General features: G+C 41.0%; 1 protein-coding gene across 13 annotated transcripts in view; it reads right to left on the bottom strand.

The window, feature by feature from the left end:
• Nucleotides 1-381: 381 nt before the first annotated feature.
• Nucleotides 382-15,722, bottom strand: part of LOC117262449 (uncharacterized) — a 42,493-nt gene continuing 27,152 nt past the window's right edge. For 10 of the 13 annotated variants that reach the window (XM_078167789.1, XM_078167783.1, XM_078167786.1 and 7 more), the window contains 5 exons: nt 13,978-14,095; nt 10,693-10,969; nt 10,380-10,511; nt 7,191-7,303; nt 382-4,547 (listed from right to left, as the gene is read on the bottom strand). In XM_078167789.1, coding sequence (XP_078023915.1) covers nt 4,535-4,547; nt 7,191-7,303; nt 10,380-10,511; nt 10,693-10,969; nt 13,978-14,095 — 653 coding nt within the window. In that variant the 3' untranslated portion in view covers nt 382-4,534. The remainder of the gene's footprint in view (nt 4,548-7,190; nt 7,304-10,379; nt 10,512-10,692; nt 10,970-13,977; nt 14,096-15,722) is intronic. The other 3 variants (XR_013491597.1, XR_013491598.1, XR_013491599.1) reach the window with 1 other exon arrangement.

Raw genomic sequence — 15,722 nt, 5'->3', positions numbered from 1 at the left:
AATATAACTTCAGCTCGAGGTGACAGAACGTTGCTCAGTGAGGGCTAAGCTAACTGCACCCCATGACTAGCTCTGCACAGCCATGCTACTTTTAGCTGATTAGACGCACTTGAACTTAGCGAACTGCGAGTGGTGGAGTAATGAGTGTAGTTTATGGGACTCATCAACAACGTTGACACACCAGTTCCTGCCATCTGTAAGGAATCCGTGTCTGTGAGCTTATGTCACGTCTCTGGAGTGGCGGTTATTAATATCCATATACTACCCGTGTAATGTAATCCCAGCAGGGAGACGGCTCTCACTCAGGTAGTCTGCTAGTGATTTCATGAATGAGACTGACGGTGAGGCCACCTTCCAAGAAAAGAAAGCGCTCAGACATCATGTGGGGTGGGTATATTTATTTTCTCAAGTCATTTACAGTACAAAATAGACCTCCAGGTAACAAAATAGCCACAACTATATCGAAAACAACAATGCTGTCAATATGTAAAGCAACAAGCTGAGAACAACAGTGCAATAGAGAAGCTTGTGGAGCTGTGATGAAGTAAATATTCAGGAAATAATAAAAGATAATGATCTGAATGAGACGACATTCATGTGTACCATTGCAGTCAACAGGGATTTAATTTCTATTGCAACCAGATCAGATTTAAAACAGACATTTGCAGTCCAGTGGCACATCACGTCCCTCTTTGTGTTTACAAATGCAGAAATAACATCAGTCAGACGTTGCTTATCAAGGTCCTGTTTAATGACAAATGTTTCAGAAAGAAGATTTGAATACATCTCTGAAAATTAATGAGTCATATTGCTCTATCTAGCAACTAAGGTCAAATGCAGTCTGAATGCATGCGATGACTGCGCCAAAGAGGTACTGGGAATGATCAGCGATGCTAGCAGTTCCTTCTGAATAACGTCACCATAAATAAACATTTACACGGCATATAATTTGGCTATCAAATATACGATGCTCTTTCAAAATAGATAAACTTTCTACAAAGCTAGTACAAATGGATTTAAGAAATTTCTCTCCCATAGTACTTTGTGTCGGAGCTATTTACATGAAATACAAAGAATCAACATAACTTATATATTGTGCTTCTATGTGTTTTTCTAGCATGCTTTTCTTCACAAAAAAACGTCTCACAAATGTAAACAATAATCAGAGTCCTTCCACATATACAGACATTTTTTGTAATTAATGCTTAAACAAACTTTTTCTGACAGCTTCCTATTTACATGTTTTGGATCCATATCGATTTCACACAACTCTGATCTTTCACTTAAGACTGATCAGTGGTTTAATCAAAGTGTGACCAGATGTCAAATGGTGTTTATCAGATCTGCAGTTTGTCACATGAAGAGTGTTGTCAGTAAACAAGGGAACGCTGGCAGTCAACATTCTCACACTGCGTACCTGAAACAACCTGCGATCACCGTAAATCTAAAGATACACTAGCCATTAAAATCCTGCAAGAGAGGAACAAACGTTTATTTCCCCACATTTAAATGTTAAAAAACAGATTAGACCTCAATTATCCTACAATTTGTTCCCAAAGTTGCTGAGCTACCTTCACAAGCACATAACACAACTACAGCAAACCATATTGTTAAGTGTAACAATGCAGCTGCGGGTGTTTAGATTTCAGATTTTCAAAGTGAGCTGTGGGCAGGTAGGATGAATCAGAAGTACTGTGCTGATTTTCCGGCATCTTGGTTAACTGATAATTAAAGAGGAAGGTGGGAGTCGTTTGATTTCAGAGTCAGACACAAGACGGATGAGAGGCAGGAGGAAGTGACAGAGTCTGGAGCAAAGCACAGAACCGAACGACACTGTGAAGAAGAGCTAGATCCACCCACGGGGGGGGGGATTGACAGGTGTTTAGTTAATAATAGCATATCATTGGTGTTTACAATGTAAAGAAATCAATTTGATGTTCCAAAAGCTGTGCGGGGCGGAAATACAGTGGCAGGATAGTTGGTGATGGTACAATGATGTTAATTCATTCATTTTTATGTAATTTAATCCAGTTGTGCAGTATGTAGAATTTAATTGTAGCAGGGGAGAACAGGGACAAAAGCAAAGCATCAGGGAGGCCGCTGCTACAAAGACCTTTTCTCTTGTAATACAAAAGTCAGGAACTAGTGCACAGGAAGTACACCCTGCTATTGAGTAAGCAGCCAAAAACCAGTCCAATCCAATCAGTTCTGGCTGAGTGACAGTATTAAAACTGATTTTTCACTCATTAAGTAAAAACTAAGGCAATTTTTATTTGTTGAAGACAGTAAATCTATATCATCTGTTAGTCCTATCTATAACCGTCAGTGAAGGTTTATCATGCTAGCCTATCTTTGGTGCTAGCCAGGGTCAAGTTGACGGAGAAAGGTGAGGGATGAAAGTAACATGGCGTTACTGGTCGGTTTGTGTAGACTGTCCTTGCTGTTAGGGGCCGTACAAATGCTGCGTCTTTAACCGCTTGGAACCGAAAGGTCGTGTGCTGGGCCCTACTTTTGTGCCTTTTTTGAGCCAGCTTTCAAGAGCGTGGCGGCAGGTTGCTCCTGAGGTTGATAAGCAACCTCAACGAGTACTGTATCGTAGACTATTTACCTTTATAAGTGTGAGGGCGTATCGTCCGTGGGACAAATGTAAAGCTCTGGCAGCTCTGCACTTAATGATCAAGTTTTCCATATTTATCAGACTGATATTTACGGAAAAGGGGAAAGATATCGGTCAGCTGGGATTGGTTGGTCCTTTGCACATGTTCCAAAAGTTGAACTGTTTATCTCGGGGTGCAGCCGTCGTGGCCTGAAAAATAGGCTGTTGGGAATGCATGCGCACTGTTCTGGCATTGCTCTGGCATTTGAGTGCACCTGCCACGCGTCTACATTGAAAACAATGAATTTCAGAGCACAGAAAACGCAGCATGTGTACAGCCCCTTTATCAGTACGTTTACATGACATTAGAGAAAACTGATTAATTGTGTTAGTCAGACTAAAATATTCCTTAATTTCCCCTCGGATCCCTGTTTTGATTAATAAAGTACCTGTCTATCGATCTATCTTGTCGTACTAAATCAAATTTCGATCGTGCGATTGGGAGTCGAATTACTCCTGCATGTATACACTTAATCGGACCCAAACTACCGTTTTTTGATTGTTTGATCTGTGACCTAATTGGTCAACTGGAAAAAGGTCTGACACTAACAAGCTGAAAGGGGACATAACACCACCTACTATAGAGAAGTCGGACATACCTTCCTTGGTAAATAAATCTATACCCCTCCCGTGCTTATATACTGGGACTACTGGGACGAGAACAGTAGACCAATTAAATGGCCCAGTCAAGCTATAACCGTAGCTCGACATACCTGTGCATGCAAATGTACTAAATGAAAAAGCGAGGAACACACATGATTTTGAGTTTTGAGTGCACGTGATGGGTGAGGATTTGTGATGGTTTAAACATCTTATGCTGACCCACTGTTATTTATAAGAGAAAATAGTGATTATTCACTACGATAAATTCGACGCATTGGACAAATTTCATACTATGGCGACATTAATCATGATAAATTGGTTTGGGAGGAACAGGGTCACTTGTTTGGAGGACTTACTGAGGAATTAAAGAGCTGTATATGCCAGAAATATTAGGTAATTGTTATGTGGTTGATTTACAGTTACAGTTTCCTTCGTCCTGGCAGAGAGGGGCAGAGTAGCAATGTGCAACGTGAATTCTTGGTCTGATTGCGTCTGACTCATTCATCAAAGATGTAAAAAAAAAAAAGGATGGTACTGGTAGAGGACATGTTTGTTATTCACAATAAAATATGGTTAGGCTACTCTAAAAATGCATCTCTGTGCAAAGAGGGAAATACTAAAAGGTCATACTTTTATCCCTGTTTTTCCCGAGGTCTAATCAAGGGGAAGCAACAAATAATTAAAAGTCAACTTACTAAGAAACAAATGCAAACTGCATTGCCTTCAGTGCATTAAATGTTCACACTCCATGTTGGTCATTATTTTCAGAGACAACTATGAACAATATTTAAACAAACAAATAAATAATGGTTAAATAAACTGAAAGCCATTTGGTGCACAATTAATCAAAACCTTCATTTTTATCACATTGTTAGCTAAACGAGAGAAAAATAATATTCACAGACACAGAGGAGGAGTGACACAACACTAGCATACATATAGTGGAGTGAGATCAGTCCTCATGTGGGCTCTCTGCAGGTCAACTCATCCTCATCCTCAATCTCAGATGAGACCGAGCGCGCCGCTCTCAGTGCATGAAGTACCTTCCTCATTAGCATACATTTTCCACTACACAGCTGTCAGCTCTATCACATTTAGAGAATTCCAGTTCGGTCTATAGACATGGCAGGAGAGAACGAGGGCTGGTCTGAAGCAGACGTCTGTCCCTGTGCGGTTGTTGCCCATCCAATCAACATCGGACGAGAGCTCTCAACAAGCTAGTCATCATTAGTAACACTGCTGTGGCTGCAGTGATAGTCAAAATGGAGTTCCAACCTACCTCACTCCCCTGAAGGAAGACAGGAAAACAGTGGTGTTAAGAGTCAGAAGAGGCTGTTCGGCAACCACAGATAAACCACACTGGGACTTTAAAGGAATTAATCACTTGTATTCACTTTCTTGCAAAGAGTGAGATTAGAAGATGTCTGTTTATTCACAGTGGAGCCAGGAGGCAGTTAGCATAAAAAAACTGGAGCAAGGGGAAGCAGCTAGCCTAGCTCTGTCCAAAACTCAACAACACATGTACACGAAAAGAATTATATAAACAGCAGTTTGTGGTTTTACATGCTGTTACTATTTCTTGATGAACATTTTATCCATCCGCCCAGCTCTTAAATGTTGTTTCCGCTGGTTGTGGTGATGACAAAGGCTCAGAAAACAATGATTAGCGTAGCTACTTATAGATCTTAGCTCCCCAACGACCACTAATTGTTTTGTTTTTGCATTTCTCTTTGTGTACAAATTAAACATACAATGCGTTGATTCAGATATGCTGGTAGGACTATTTTTGAATTTTGGACAGAGCCAGGCTAGCTGTATCCCCTGTTTCCAGTCATTATACAAAGCTAACCATCTCTTGGCTGCAGGTTAAAGCACTAACATCCATCCATGGCATCCATCTTATCATTTAGGTCTTGACAAGAAAGCAAATAAGCACATTTCCCAAAATGTTGAACTGTTTCTAAAAATGACATATTCAGAGCCATTAAAGGAAATATTTTGTTGTAATTTGCCAAACTGCCCACCCGTCCCACGTCCACCTTCCATTAATGTTTAATATCATTTATTCCCTTCATTTACTGGAGATTTTTCTAGGCAGTTTTGGCATTTCTTCAGTTTAGACCCTCCCATAGCAACCACCACTCTCAATGAGTCTTGGACAGTCATTTATATTAAAGGGTTAGTTCATCCAAATAACATATTTTCTCACTCACTTGTGGTAAACACAACAGAGAATAAAAGAAAGCAACACCTCTTTTCACAAACAGTGTCCTGATTCAACACATTCTCACTCCCACTTCATCAAAAACTGAAGCTTGGTCACTGAACCAACACGTCAAACAATGATGCCCTAGGTACCTCTCCAGTGTCAGTTTTGAACGCTCAGGGACGGCATGTCAATTTACACTCATTACCAGGCCACCAGGAAGTGTGCTAGGCTTTGTAGCAAATTTTTGTAGTGGCTACACAGTTTAATTATATGATCACGTGATGCCCAGTGGCCCCAAAAGACATTTTCCTATTGACTTACAGGGCAAAAGAGTTGACACCACAAATGAGTGGTTTCACTATTGCGATTTGATCTATTCGGTCCGATAACATTCGGAAAGTCATAAAAAGCTGCACGATTAAATCATTTTATACCCTTCCAAGTTAACAGAGCACTAAACTGGAAGTAGCCAGCTTGGCCCACGGAAGTCTCTAGTGCGCCTGCTCTATGGGCCACACAGTGCTGAAGCAGTACTGATCATCTGGGTGGTTTTATATGCAGCAGTTGAACTTTTTTGGCTTCATGCACCACTGAGCAACTTTTATAGGAATGGACAGTATCCCGCATCCAGTGCTGTTTCCAGGGGTCTCGTTTATAAAACAGTGCATAGGATCTATTATAACAAATAAAGCCAAAAATGGCTTTCAATAATTACTACAATCAGGCTTCCACCTCACCATCTGCGTTGCCAATTTCACGTCTCCAAAATGTTCATAAGTATGGATCCAAGTTTCTCCCATCAAGTCTGTTTTTATAAATCACAATTTTTCCATGGCAAGTGGTATACGCCTCTTTCAGGCCTTGTTTTGTATGAACGCAGTGTTTATAAATGAGCTCTTTACATGCATTATGTCTTTTCAAAATAAACTTCCATTTTCACAGGAATTGTATAGTTTCCTATTGTTAAATACACACAGGCTCATTTCAAAATAAACTTAGAAAAAAAACATAAAGAAGGTAAACATAAAAAACTCATTAGGTTTACTTCCTTAGGTTTAGGCAACAAATTACGTAGTTATGGTAAGAAGAAAATCATCAAGGTTTGGCTTAAAATAAGTACGTTTGTAACTGATGTAATGCAAAGTCATGTGACACGTGTTACTGGTGTAGCATGCTACACTTACAAGCACACTACGTATGTGTGTGCTAAAATAACTTGATTTACTTTTGGTTTCTCAGGGGATGTGAACAGTGGTCTCTTGAGTGATCGTGTGGAGTTTGTTTGACCCATCCTATGCAGACTTTCTCACTCTTTATACTACGGCAGTTGTTTGGAGCATCAAACAATATTGCCACTGGGTGCATCTCATACTGTTGTTAAAGAGTGCCTTTGTGCGTCGGTATTTGACATCCAGATCTATTGACCGGGCATCAGTGTTTGATGGAGTGAAACCAGGTTGCCTGTTTAGCACAGGTAATCCAAAGAATCCATGTCCATTATATCGACCTATGAAAACTGTTGACCTTTTTGTGTTTTGTGTATCGGGGTAAGACATTACTTTCACCAACGGTTTTCATAAAACCCAAACTATCTGCAAAGTTAGATACTGTATGTAATAAACAATGGTTTTTATGTTACTTGGGTGAACTGACCCATTTAATCATAGAGTTAAAAACCTTACGTAGCATTACGCATCAGATAGAGATAAGCTCCTCCCATACCTTGCCCTCTGGGACGCCAGCTCCGACAACCAGCACCAGATCACAGCCAATATTACAATCATTCCTATGAAGGGGATGGAGAGAACAGGGTGCTCAGACGGATGGATGAATATCTGAGGAGGGAATAAAAACAAACACAAGGACCATGGGGATGAAGGGAATGAATGAATGGATGGAATGAAGAATCAAAATAATAAAAACACAGATAAAAAAAGGTGTGACGACAGCACGAATGGATCACCACTGCGAATCACTAAATTAAAAACATGACATGGGCTATGGCTGTGATATAAGGGGGGGGGTTGTGATGGAGTGATTTACATTTCCTGTTAAACAAAGAATGCATAACTGTAAGGTGACATACACATCAACTCAATGTGAGTATGTGTGAGCAGTCCTGTGTGGCATTTAGTGGCTGTGCGTGATGTGATGGTGACAAAGAAAGAAAGACGAACAGCATGAATGTTGTGTCTAGCATATGATGGTACTTTTGTCTCTCTATCCTCATTTTATTGTTCATTTGTTTTTAAGTTTTGCTAAATTTGTCATCGTACAGGCTGAGAGGTCATGGACATTCAGAGAACAAGGACAGCATCAGAGACAGGCACGGGTAGACAGTTTGACACAACGCAGAGACATCTCATCATGGCTGTTGCAGACAAAACACAGACTTTAGCCCTGTTTGTTTCTAACTATAAAAACTAAAGGACCATATTACAGTGCAGTACTTTACATTGCTTCCAACCAATTTTTTGTTTTGTTTTAAAGATTTCTGGATACATATTTTCTTTCCTTAGGCCTACACATAGCTTGGCATCCATTACTTTTAAAACTGTGTAAAAATCAACTTGCAGAATATTGAGTCTGACTTGGTGCAGTTGAAACCTCAGATTATCCTCAGGTTGGTGCATTCAGGGGTCACACTGTGCTGCACTCGCAAACTGTGTTGTCAAAAAGCCAAACCCAGAGGACGAACCATAGGCAAATATAAACATCACGAAAAGGGTGCTGGATTTGGCACTGTAGCTTCTCGCGCTAAGAAGGTTCAACTAGAGAGTTTTGGATGTTGGAGTTTCCTGTGAGCTTAAAACACAAATCGTGCTGGATTTATAAAACTATCCATGTTTTCAACACTTTGTATGCAACAATAAGTAGCTAAGTGTTTAACTATTTTAGACGTGTCATTTCACTGCAAGTTGACTCTCACACCTTGTTAAAATGAACAGAAACCAGTCTTAAAGGGACAGTGCATCCCCACATCAACAAGACATTTTTCCTCTTACCTGTAGTGCTGTTTGTCAGTCTAGATTGTTTTGGTGTGAGTTGTCGAGAGTTGGAGATATGGGCCGTGAAGATGTCTGTCCTCTCTCGAATATGATGGAACTAGACAGCACTCAGCTTGTGGTGCTCAAAGTGCAAAAAAATTGATTTAAAAAGTCAACAGCAATGTCTCTTTCCAGAAATCATGACCCTGTTACTCAAGATAATCCACAGACCTTGTTGTGAGCAGTTTCATACAGGAACTATTTTCTTTTTACCAAACTACACTCACTGTACCACAATGCAGGGAAGTGTGCATCATAGTGTGATATTGCTAGCTCAGCTATGCTTGCAAACGTTACAGCTCAGCCAAGGAAGACACCACAAGGGGCCGCACACATGCTGCGTCTTTAACCGCCTGGAAAACACGAGGTCGGGCACTGGGTGCTACTTTTGTGCCAGCTTTCAAGAGCGCTGTGGCAGGTTGCGTCTGAGGTTGCCAAACAACCTCAACTAGCACAGTACCATAGCCCATTTACCTGAAATCCTGAGTGCAGAGCTGATCTTCTTCCAGGTGCTGTTTATGTGTGGGCACAGTGTCCATGAGACGGATGTAAAGCTCTGGTAGCTCTGCACTAACATGATCAACTTCTCCATATTCATCACAGACTGATATTTACAGAAGAAGGGAAAGATATCTGTTGGCTATGATTGGTTGTTCCACGTCACATGACATGCAGTGCACACTGCTGCATTCCAAAAGTTGGACTCAATTTATCTTAGAGCACAGCCGACGCACCCTGAAAAATGGGCACTCGGGAACGCGAATGCGCTGCAACGGCGTCGCTCTGGCCTTTGAGCATGCCTGCCGCACGTCTACATTGGAAATAATGAATTTGAGGGTGCAAAAAACGCAGCATGTGTAGGGCCCCTTAGTGTTTGCATTGTCATGAGCATGTGCCTCTTGTTCATGAGTAGATACACGCTTCCTTCTGCTGTTGATACGGTTGGTGGGTGTAGTTTGGTGGCAAGAAAATAGTTCCTACATGAAACTGCTCACAACAAGGTTCTGTGGATTATCTTGAGTAACCAGGTCATGATTTCTGGGAAGAGACTGCTGTTGACTTTTTTAAATGTATTTTTTGGCGCTTTGAGCACCACAAGCTGAGTGTCATCTTGTTCCATTATATTAAAGAGAAGGCAGACATCTTCATAGCTGATATCTCCAACACTCTGCAACTCACACCAAAACAATCTGGACTGATACACAGCACTACAGGTTAAAAGGAAAACCATGTATTTTTGATCATGAGGTGAACTGTTGCTTTAATGTAGGAAAAGACCGTTTAAGATCTAAAGGTTCAAAGGTCCTTTCATTGTGTTTTCTCTATTGACTAATATCTGACGGCTACATAGGATTCACTGACAAAACAGGCATTCTCTGCTCGAAATGCCTTTTTGCAGGTTTTGTGTTTTGGTCCAACAACAGTATAAAAAGCATTACTGTCACAGAGAAGTTAGAAGACAGACACATAGTGGGGGCAGGAAAGGTTCCCCATCCCAAAGCACAAAATAGATACTGATATGCGCTGACAGGCCAGGTCAGTTCATATCAAAACATATACTGCTACAGTATGACACACATAGAAAAGTGGGCTCAACAGACACAGGATACAGCAGGTGTGATGTGAAACGTGTCAGGTGTTAGTCAACAGTGTGGGTGCAGAGAAAACGAGCTTCTTAATCATAACTACATCTAGAATATGTTCACATTCATCGGGAAACAACAACCTGCTCTACAGATGCTTTAGCAAAACTAACCACACAGTTTAAACATCCTAAAGATTCTCAATAATCGCATTAAAATCAGCTTCCCTACTTCTTTTACCAACTGTATAGTACTGTATTATTCATGTCTTTCCCTCTCACCTGAGCCCCCCCTGACAGCTTCTCCAGCTCTGCCTTGCAGCGCAGCAGCTCCTCCTCCAGCTCCGCTCTCTCCCTCTGACTGCTGTCATACAGTACCTGCAGCTCCTGCAGCTCCATCTTCAGCCCGTCACACTGGAGGACACAGAGGTCAAATTCTCAGTCTCTCCTCACAACAGCGAACTGACTGATTGCATTCACTGAAACCAATTTAGTGTAATTGATTGACATCGATTGGCTGATTATGGTTGACCTGAATCTATCCATGTTTTAATCATTTTATCATAAACTCCCAAGGCATTTCTTAGCGTCATACCTCTCTCTGAACCTGTGAGGCCTTCTCCTCTGCCTGTTTGAGCTGGTCCCTCAGGGAGAAGATCTCACCCATGCCTCCGTTCCAGCTGGTTGGGGTCATTGGCTTCCCATCAAATGAGATATTCTTCTGGATGGAGGCGTCCACCAGGCGACAGTTCCCAGACTGAGCCATGGTCATGTAGCTCTCTGTCATGACCTCATCCGAGCCGGTCTCCATCTCCTTCCCCTCTGTTCCCTCCCCTCCGTCCTCTTCTTTCAGTGACAGGTAGACACTGGAGCTGATGGGCAAGATTACATCACAGTTTCAGTTTCAGCTGAAAGAGATGAAAGTTTGAAAATGGGCTCCAAATGGGATGATCATTTCCACGATCAAAGGCTAAACATGATTGCTGTTATTTTATATGATGACCAGCATTTGTGTTGTCAAATATAGTATGTGGAGGTTTCATCATGGCGAACACAAACTCTGATCACTGTAGAGTACATGACTAATGGACAGCTACGTGACAGAGAGAGCAAACTAGCTTGACGACATGGCCAAACACAAGTATGACGCTAAATGTATTACACTGTGTGGACCTTGAATTAATGACTAAGGACAAATCTGAACCTCAGGGCTGGACCAGTTGGGAACCACTGATTTAGACTAATTATAATGACTGCATTATTAAATTTGTGGGCTGAAGAATTGCTAATATACTTGGTCAATTTATTCCTAATTACTTTAAGGTCAGCTACTCGATGTCCCTCTGCTGACCAGTGGTGGAATGCAACTAAGTACATTTATTCAAGTACAAATTTGAGGTACTTTTACTTCAGTATTTCAATCTCACGCACTTTCTACTTCCACTCCCCCACACCTCAGAGGGAAAAATTGTACGTTTACTCCACTACAATTATTTGATGACGTTTGATTACAAAGTTTTGCACACAAACTCTAGAAAAAATCTTTCAAGTGCAGCCAAAAGTGTAAGTCGAATGATTCGTTAATAAATTGCAACTATTTTGATCATCTTTTAAGTCATTTTTAATGCAAAAACATTTAATGGTTTTTGGTCTTGGAGTCCTCTCTTGCCATATCTGGACTGGATGAGTGCATCTGGATGAGAACCACATCTGGATATACATATTAAGTGGATGTTTTCCCTTCATCCTTTATGGTTTTCTTGTTCCTGCTCTCGTCCATGATGGGCTATGTCTGATAATCATACATGGATTAGATGTATTGCTATGTGCTTTTGTGTTATTAACCGACTGACTCTGTTGAATTTAGGTGTCAAGATCCCTCTTCCATGCGTGTGTATGTGTGTGTGTGTGTGTGTGTGTCTGCAGGTGTGTGTGTTTGTTTTTGTTGGGGTTTGTATGTTAAATTTGAAAAAATATATTTCATGGTTCCAGCTTTTCAAATATGAGGACTTGCCGCTTTTTGTTTTTACTAACTTTGAATTATTAAATTGATGTAAAATTATCTCCATTTAGTACTTTTACTTTTAGTACTTAAATATATTTCCCTGATTGTACCTACATACTTTTACTGAAGTAACACTGCAGGACTTTTACTATTAAAATAGTAAATATACAGTGTGGTGTTAGAACTTTCACTTAATGGTAAATGGACCTGTACTTGAATAGCGCCTTTCTTGTCTTCCGACCACGAAAGCGCTTTTGAGTCTCATTCACACACAGATTCATACGCTGGTGGCCGAGGCCACCATACACTGCGACACCTGCTACTCAGTTTTTAACACACTCACACACTGATGGAGCAAATTGGGTTTCAGTATCTTACTCAAGGATACTTCAACATGCGGTCTGGAGGAGCTGGGGATCGAACCGCTGATCTTCAGATTAGTGGACAACTTGCTCTACCTCCTGAGCCACAGCCTTAAGTAATGGATCTGAATACTTCCACCACCACTGCTGCTGATGCGGCATTTACAGCATCACAAATATTTTGCCATTGCTCGATTGTTAAATGTCCTGTAACACCAGTACTGACACTTTTACATTGTAAAGGTTTATTTAAGAGTACATTGATTTCACTGCTGCAGAAGTTCTTCTTCTTACAGCCTTTGTTTGGTGGCTTCCCTCCAATACTCTGGCACATGCCAGAGTCTTTGCACACGGCACAACACCTGCCCTTATGTAATGTTTAGGTAACTTATGATCATGTGGGATTCATCATTCAGCACACCTGGGTGAGAGTGGATTTGGATAATAAAAACGTTTGGTGCATCTGACTTCTTTTATTTTTTCTTTTAATAGAATATTAAAAGAAAATACAAGAGAAATTTAAGAGAACGTTGCTGCATGAGGCCCACTATTCTTTTATTATTTGTGTTCCTATTACAGACATTTGTGTAGCCAGCCTTGTAATGGAACTGCAGCTGAAGATTATTATAATTTGGACTATTCAAATGATTATTCTTTTATTATCAGTTAATTGTTTAGTCTATAAATGTCAGAAAACAATATTAAAAGGGCCCACCACAATATAATTGCTTGTTTTGTCTGACCAACAGTCCAAAACCAAAACTTATTTCTTTTTTAATTAAATTCAAAAAGATGCAGAGAAAAGCAGCAAATTTAAGAAGCTGAACTGGAGAATGTTTGGCATTTTTGCTTAATAAATTAGTTGATTAATCATAATTTCAAATCCTGTCCTACTACAGGGTTCATTTAGGAGCTGCTCTGGCCATCATGCTTCTCAGCTCCGAAGCAGTCTACTGCAGAGAATCAGAACCTTATTCTTGATTTTTAGTTATTACTTTGTGTTAGTTCTCCGTGTTGCACATATTGTCTTTGTCTCTTCTAACTCTCCTTTATCCCTTTTCTTCTTCCTGTAAAGCACTTTGTAAATTCTGTTTTGAGAAGTGCTATAAATAAAGTTAGCTTTGTTTTTGAGGCATCACAGGATCTTCCTCAGCAGATGGAGTGTGCCCAGTTCCCCATCTGCTGAGGAAGACTGTGGGATGCGCTAAAAAAAAATTCATAACAGCTACTAAATAGATCTTGTCGGGAGATTATTTTCCAGGTCGAGAATCAACTTTCAGTCTCAAAATGTTTGATTTATCTTCCTATCAATTAATTAACTATAGGTTCCTGCACTTAAGTGTAATCCCTCGTATGATGTTACAGCTTCACTGCGGTGGTTAAACAGGTGGCCACTCTTTTTTAAATGAGACATGACGTGAGCGGCTGTGACGAGGGGTAGTATTCCTGAGAGTATCCCCTCCAGCTGATCCGGTAAGCACAGCTGATGAGTGAGCAGTCGTTGACCTCTCACCATGTCCTCTGTCTCTGCAGCAGCTGCAGCCTCTCAGAGAGACGTCTGTTGTCCTCCTTCAGGGTCTGACACTCCTCCCTCAGCATACGGCACTCCTCCTTCAGCAGGTCCACGTCACCTGACAGAGCGAGGAAGGTCAGAGATGAAGATGTTAAGAGGAGCTCATCTTTAACGTTACTGCTTGAAGCTGTAACATAATGACAACATGCGTAGAATATATTTAAGGACTAGTTTGACAATTTAGGAAATATGCTTATTTGCTTTCTTGCCGAAAGTGAGATGAGGAGCTTAATGTCACTCTTTTTGTCTGTTAAAAGTCCAGTGTGCAGGGTTTAGGGGGGATATATTGGCAGAAATGTTGTATCATATTCATAACCATGATTTCATTAGTTTATAATCACCTGAAAGTAAGAATCACTGTGTTTTGGTTGCCTTAGAATGAGCCAGTTATATCTAAATACGGAGCGGGTCCTTTTCCACAGAGCCTGTCTTGTTATTCTACAGTAGCCCAGAATGGACAAACCAAACACTGTCTCTGGACAGGGCCCTTTGTTTTTTTTGCGTTTTTATGTTTTTGCATCAGATAGCATAGTTCTGTATGCGCTTGCCACACAGGGGAAGTCTCAGTTCTGCAGCCCCACTGCTAGATGCCACTAAATCCTACACACTGGCCCTTTAAATGTGAAGCTACCACCAGCAGCTGGTTAGCTTAGCTTAGCATAAAGACTTAAAACGGGGAAACAGCTAGCCTGCCTCCATCCAACAGGAACGCAATGTACAATCTACAAGTACCTCTAAAGCTGACTTAAAAAAATATATCTTCTTTGTTTGATTAGTAGGAAAATGAATGCCATTTTACAGGGTTATGTGCTGGACTATTTTTTGGCTAGGACCCATTGCCAGGCAACCAGTGGAGACTCCAGATGGGTACTACTGGTCCTGCCCCAGGCCCCCAGGAACGCCGCTCAGCCTTGCTTTCAATTTTTTCCAGTGGCCCCTCATGGTATCTCAGAAAATAAAAGCATTTCCCACATAGACTGCCACCATAAAAGAGATGTCTGTAAAACTGCTGACCGTACACCTCGAACTGCAGACAAGGTCAATAATGAATCTTTCTCTCTTTTTTTTTAAAGATATTTTTATGGGCAGTTTTGCCTTTAATTGATAGGAAAGTCAAGTGTGAAAGGGGGAGAGAGAGGGGGAATGACGTGCAGCAAAGGGCCACAGGCAGGAGTCGAACCCCGGCCGCTGCGGCAACAGCCTTTTACATGGGGCCCCTGCTCTATCCACTAAGCCACCGACGCCCCCGATAATGAATCTTTCAATTATGAATTTTTGATCCATGGAGTTTTTATATTTGTAAAACTTTCCTTGAGCCGAGAAAAGGGTTTTAAAAATCTGTGATGCCGTCAGCCGACCAGGAACTCGCAGGCAAGGCCAGTAAGAGAAACACTAATGCATGTATTCAGTGGGCTACATACTGTCAGTAGTAAATCCAGACACTGGTAAGTTTTTGGTGATTTTTTTTTACTTTTTGGTAAATGCACCAGGTAATCAATTCTATTCTGTCAACAAATCCATGGACTGTTTAAAAATAATCGAAGTAGCCGCCGTGACATCACCCACTGGTTTGTGGACTTGACTTTGGCATTTTGACTGTTGGCATCTTGGATTTTTGGAGCCGAAAGACCCTATCATTCAAAGCAGCCACACTTCTGCTGTACTTACTTCTGCTGTAACGTTGT

This window comes from Epinephelus lanceolatus, chromosome 5 (genome assembly GCF_041903045.1).
Source record: "Epinephelus lanceolatus isolate andai-2023 chromosome 5, ASM4190304v1, whole genome shotgun sequence".
Lineage (NCBI taxonomy): Eukaryota > Metazoa > Chordata > Actinopteri > Perciformes > Serranidae > Epinephelus > Epinephelus lanceolatus.
This window is presented reverse-complemented; position numbering and strand designations above follow the sequence as displayed.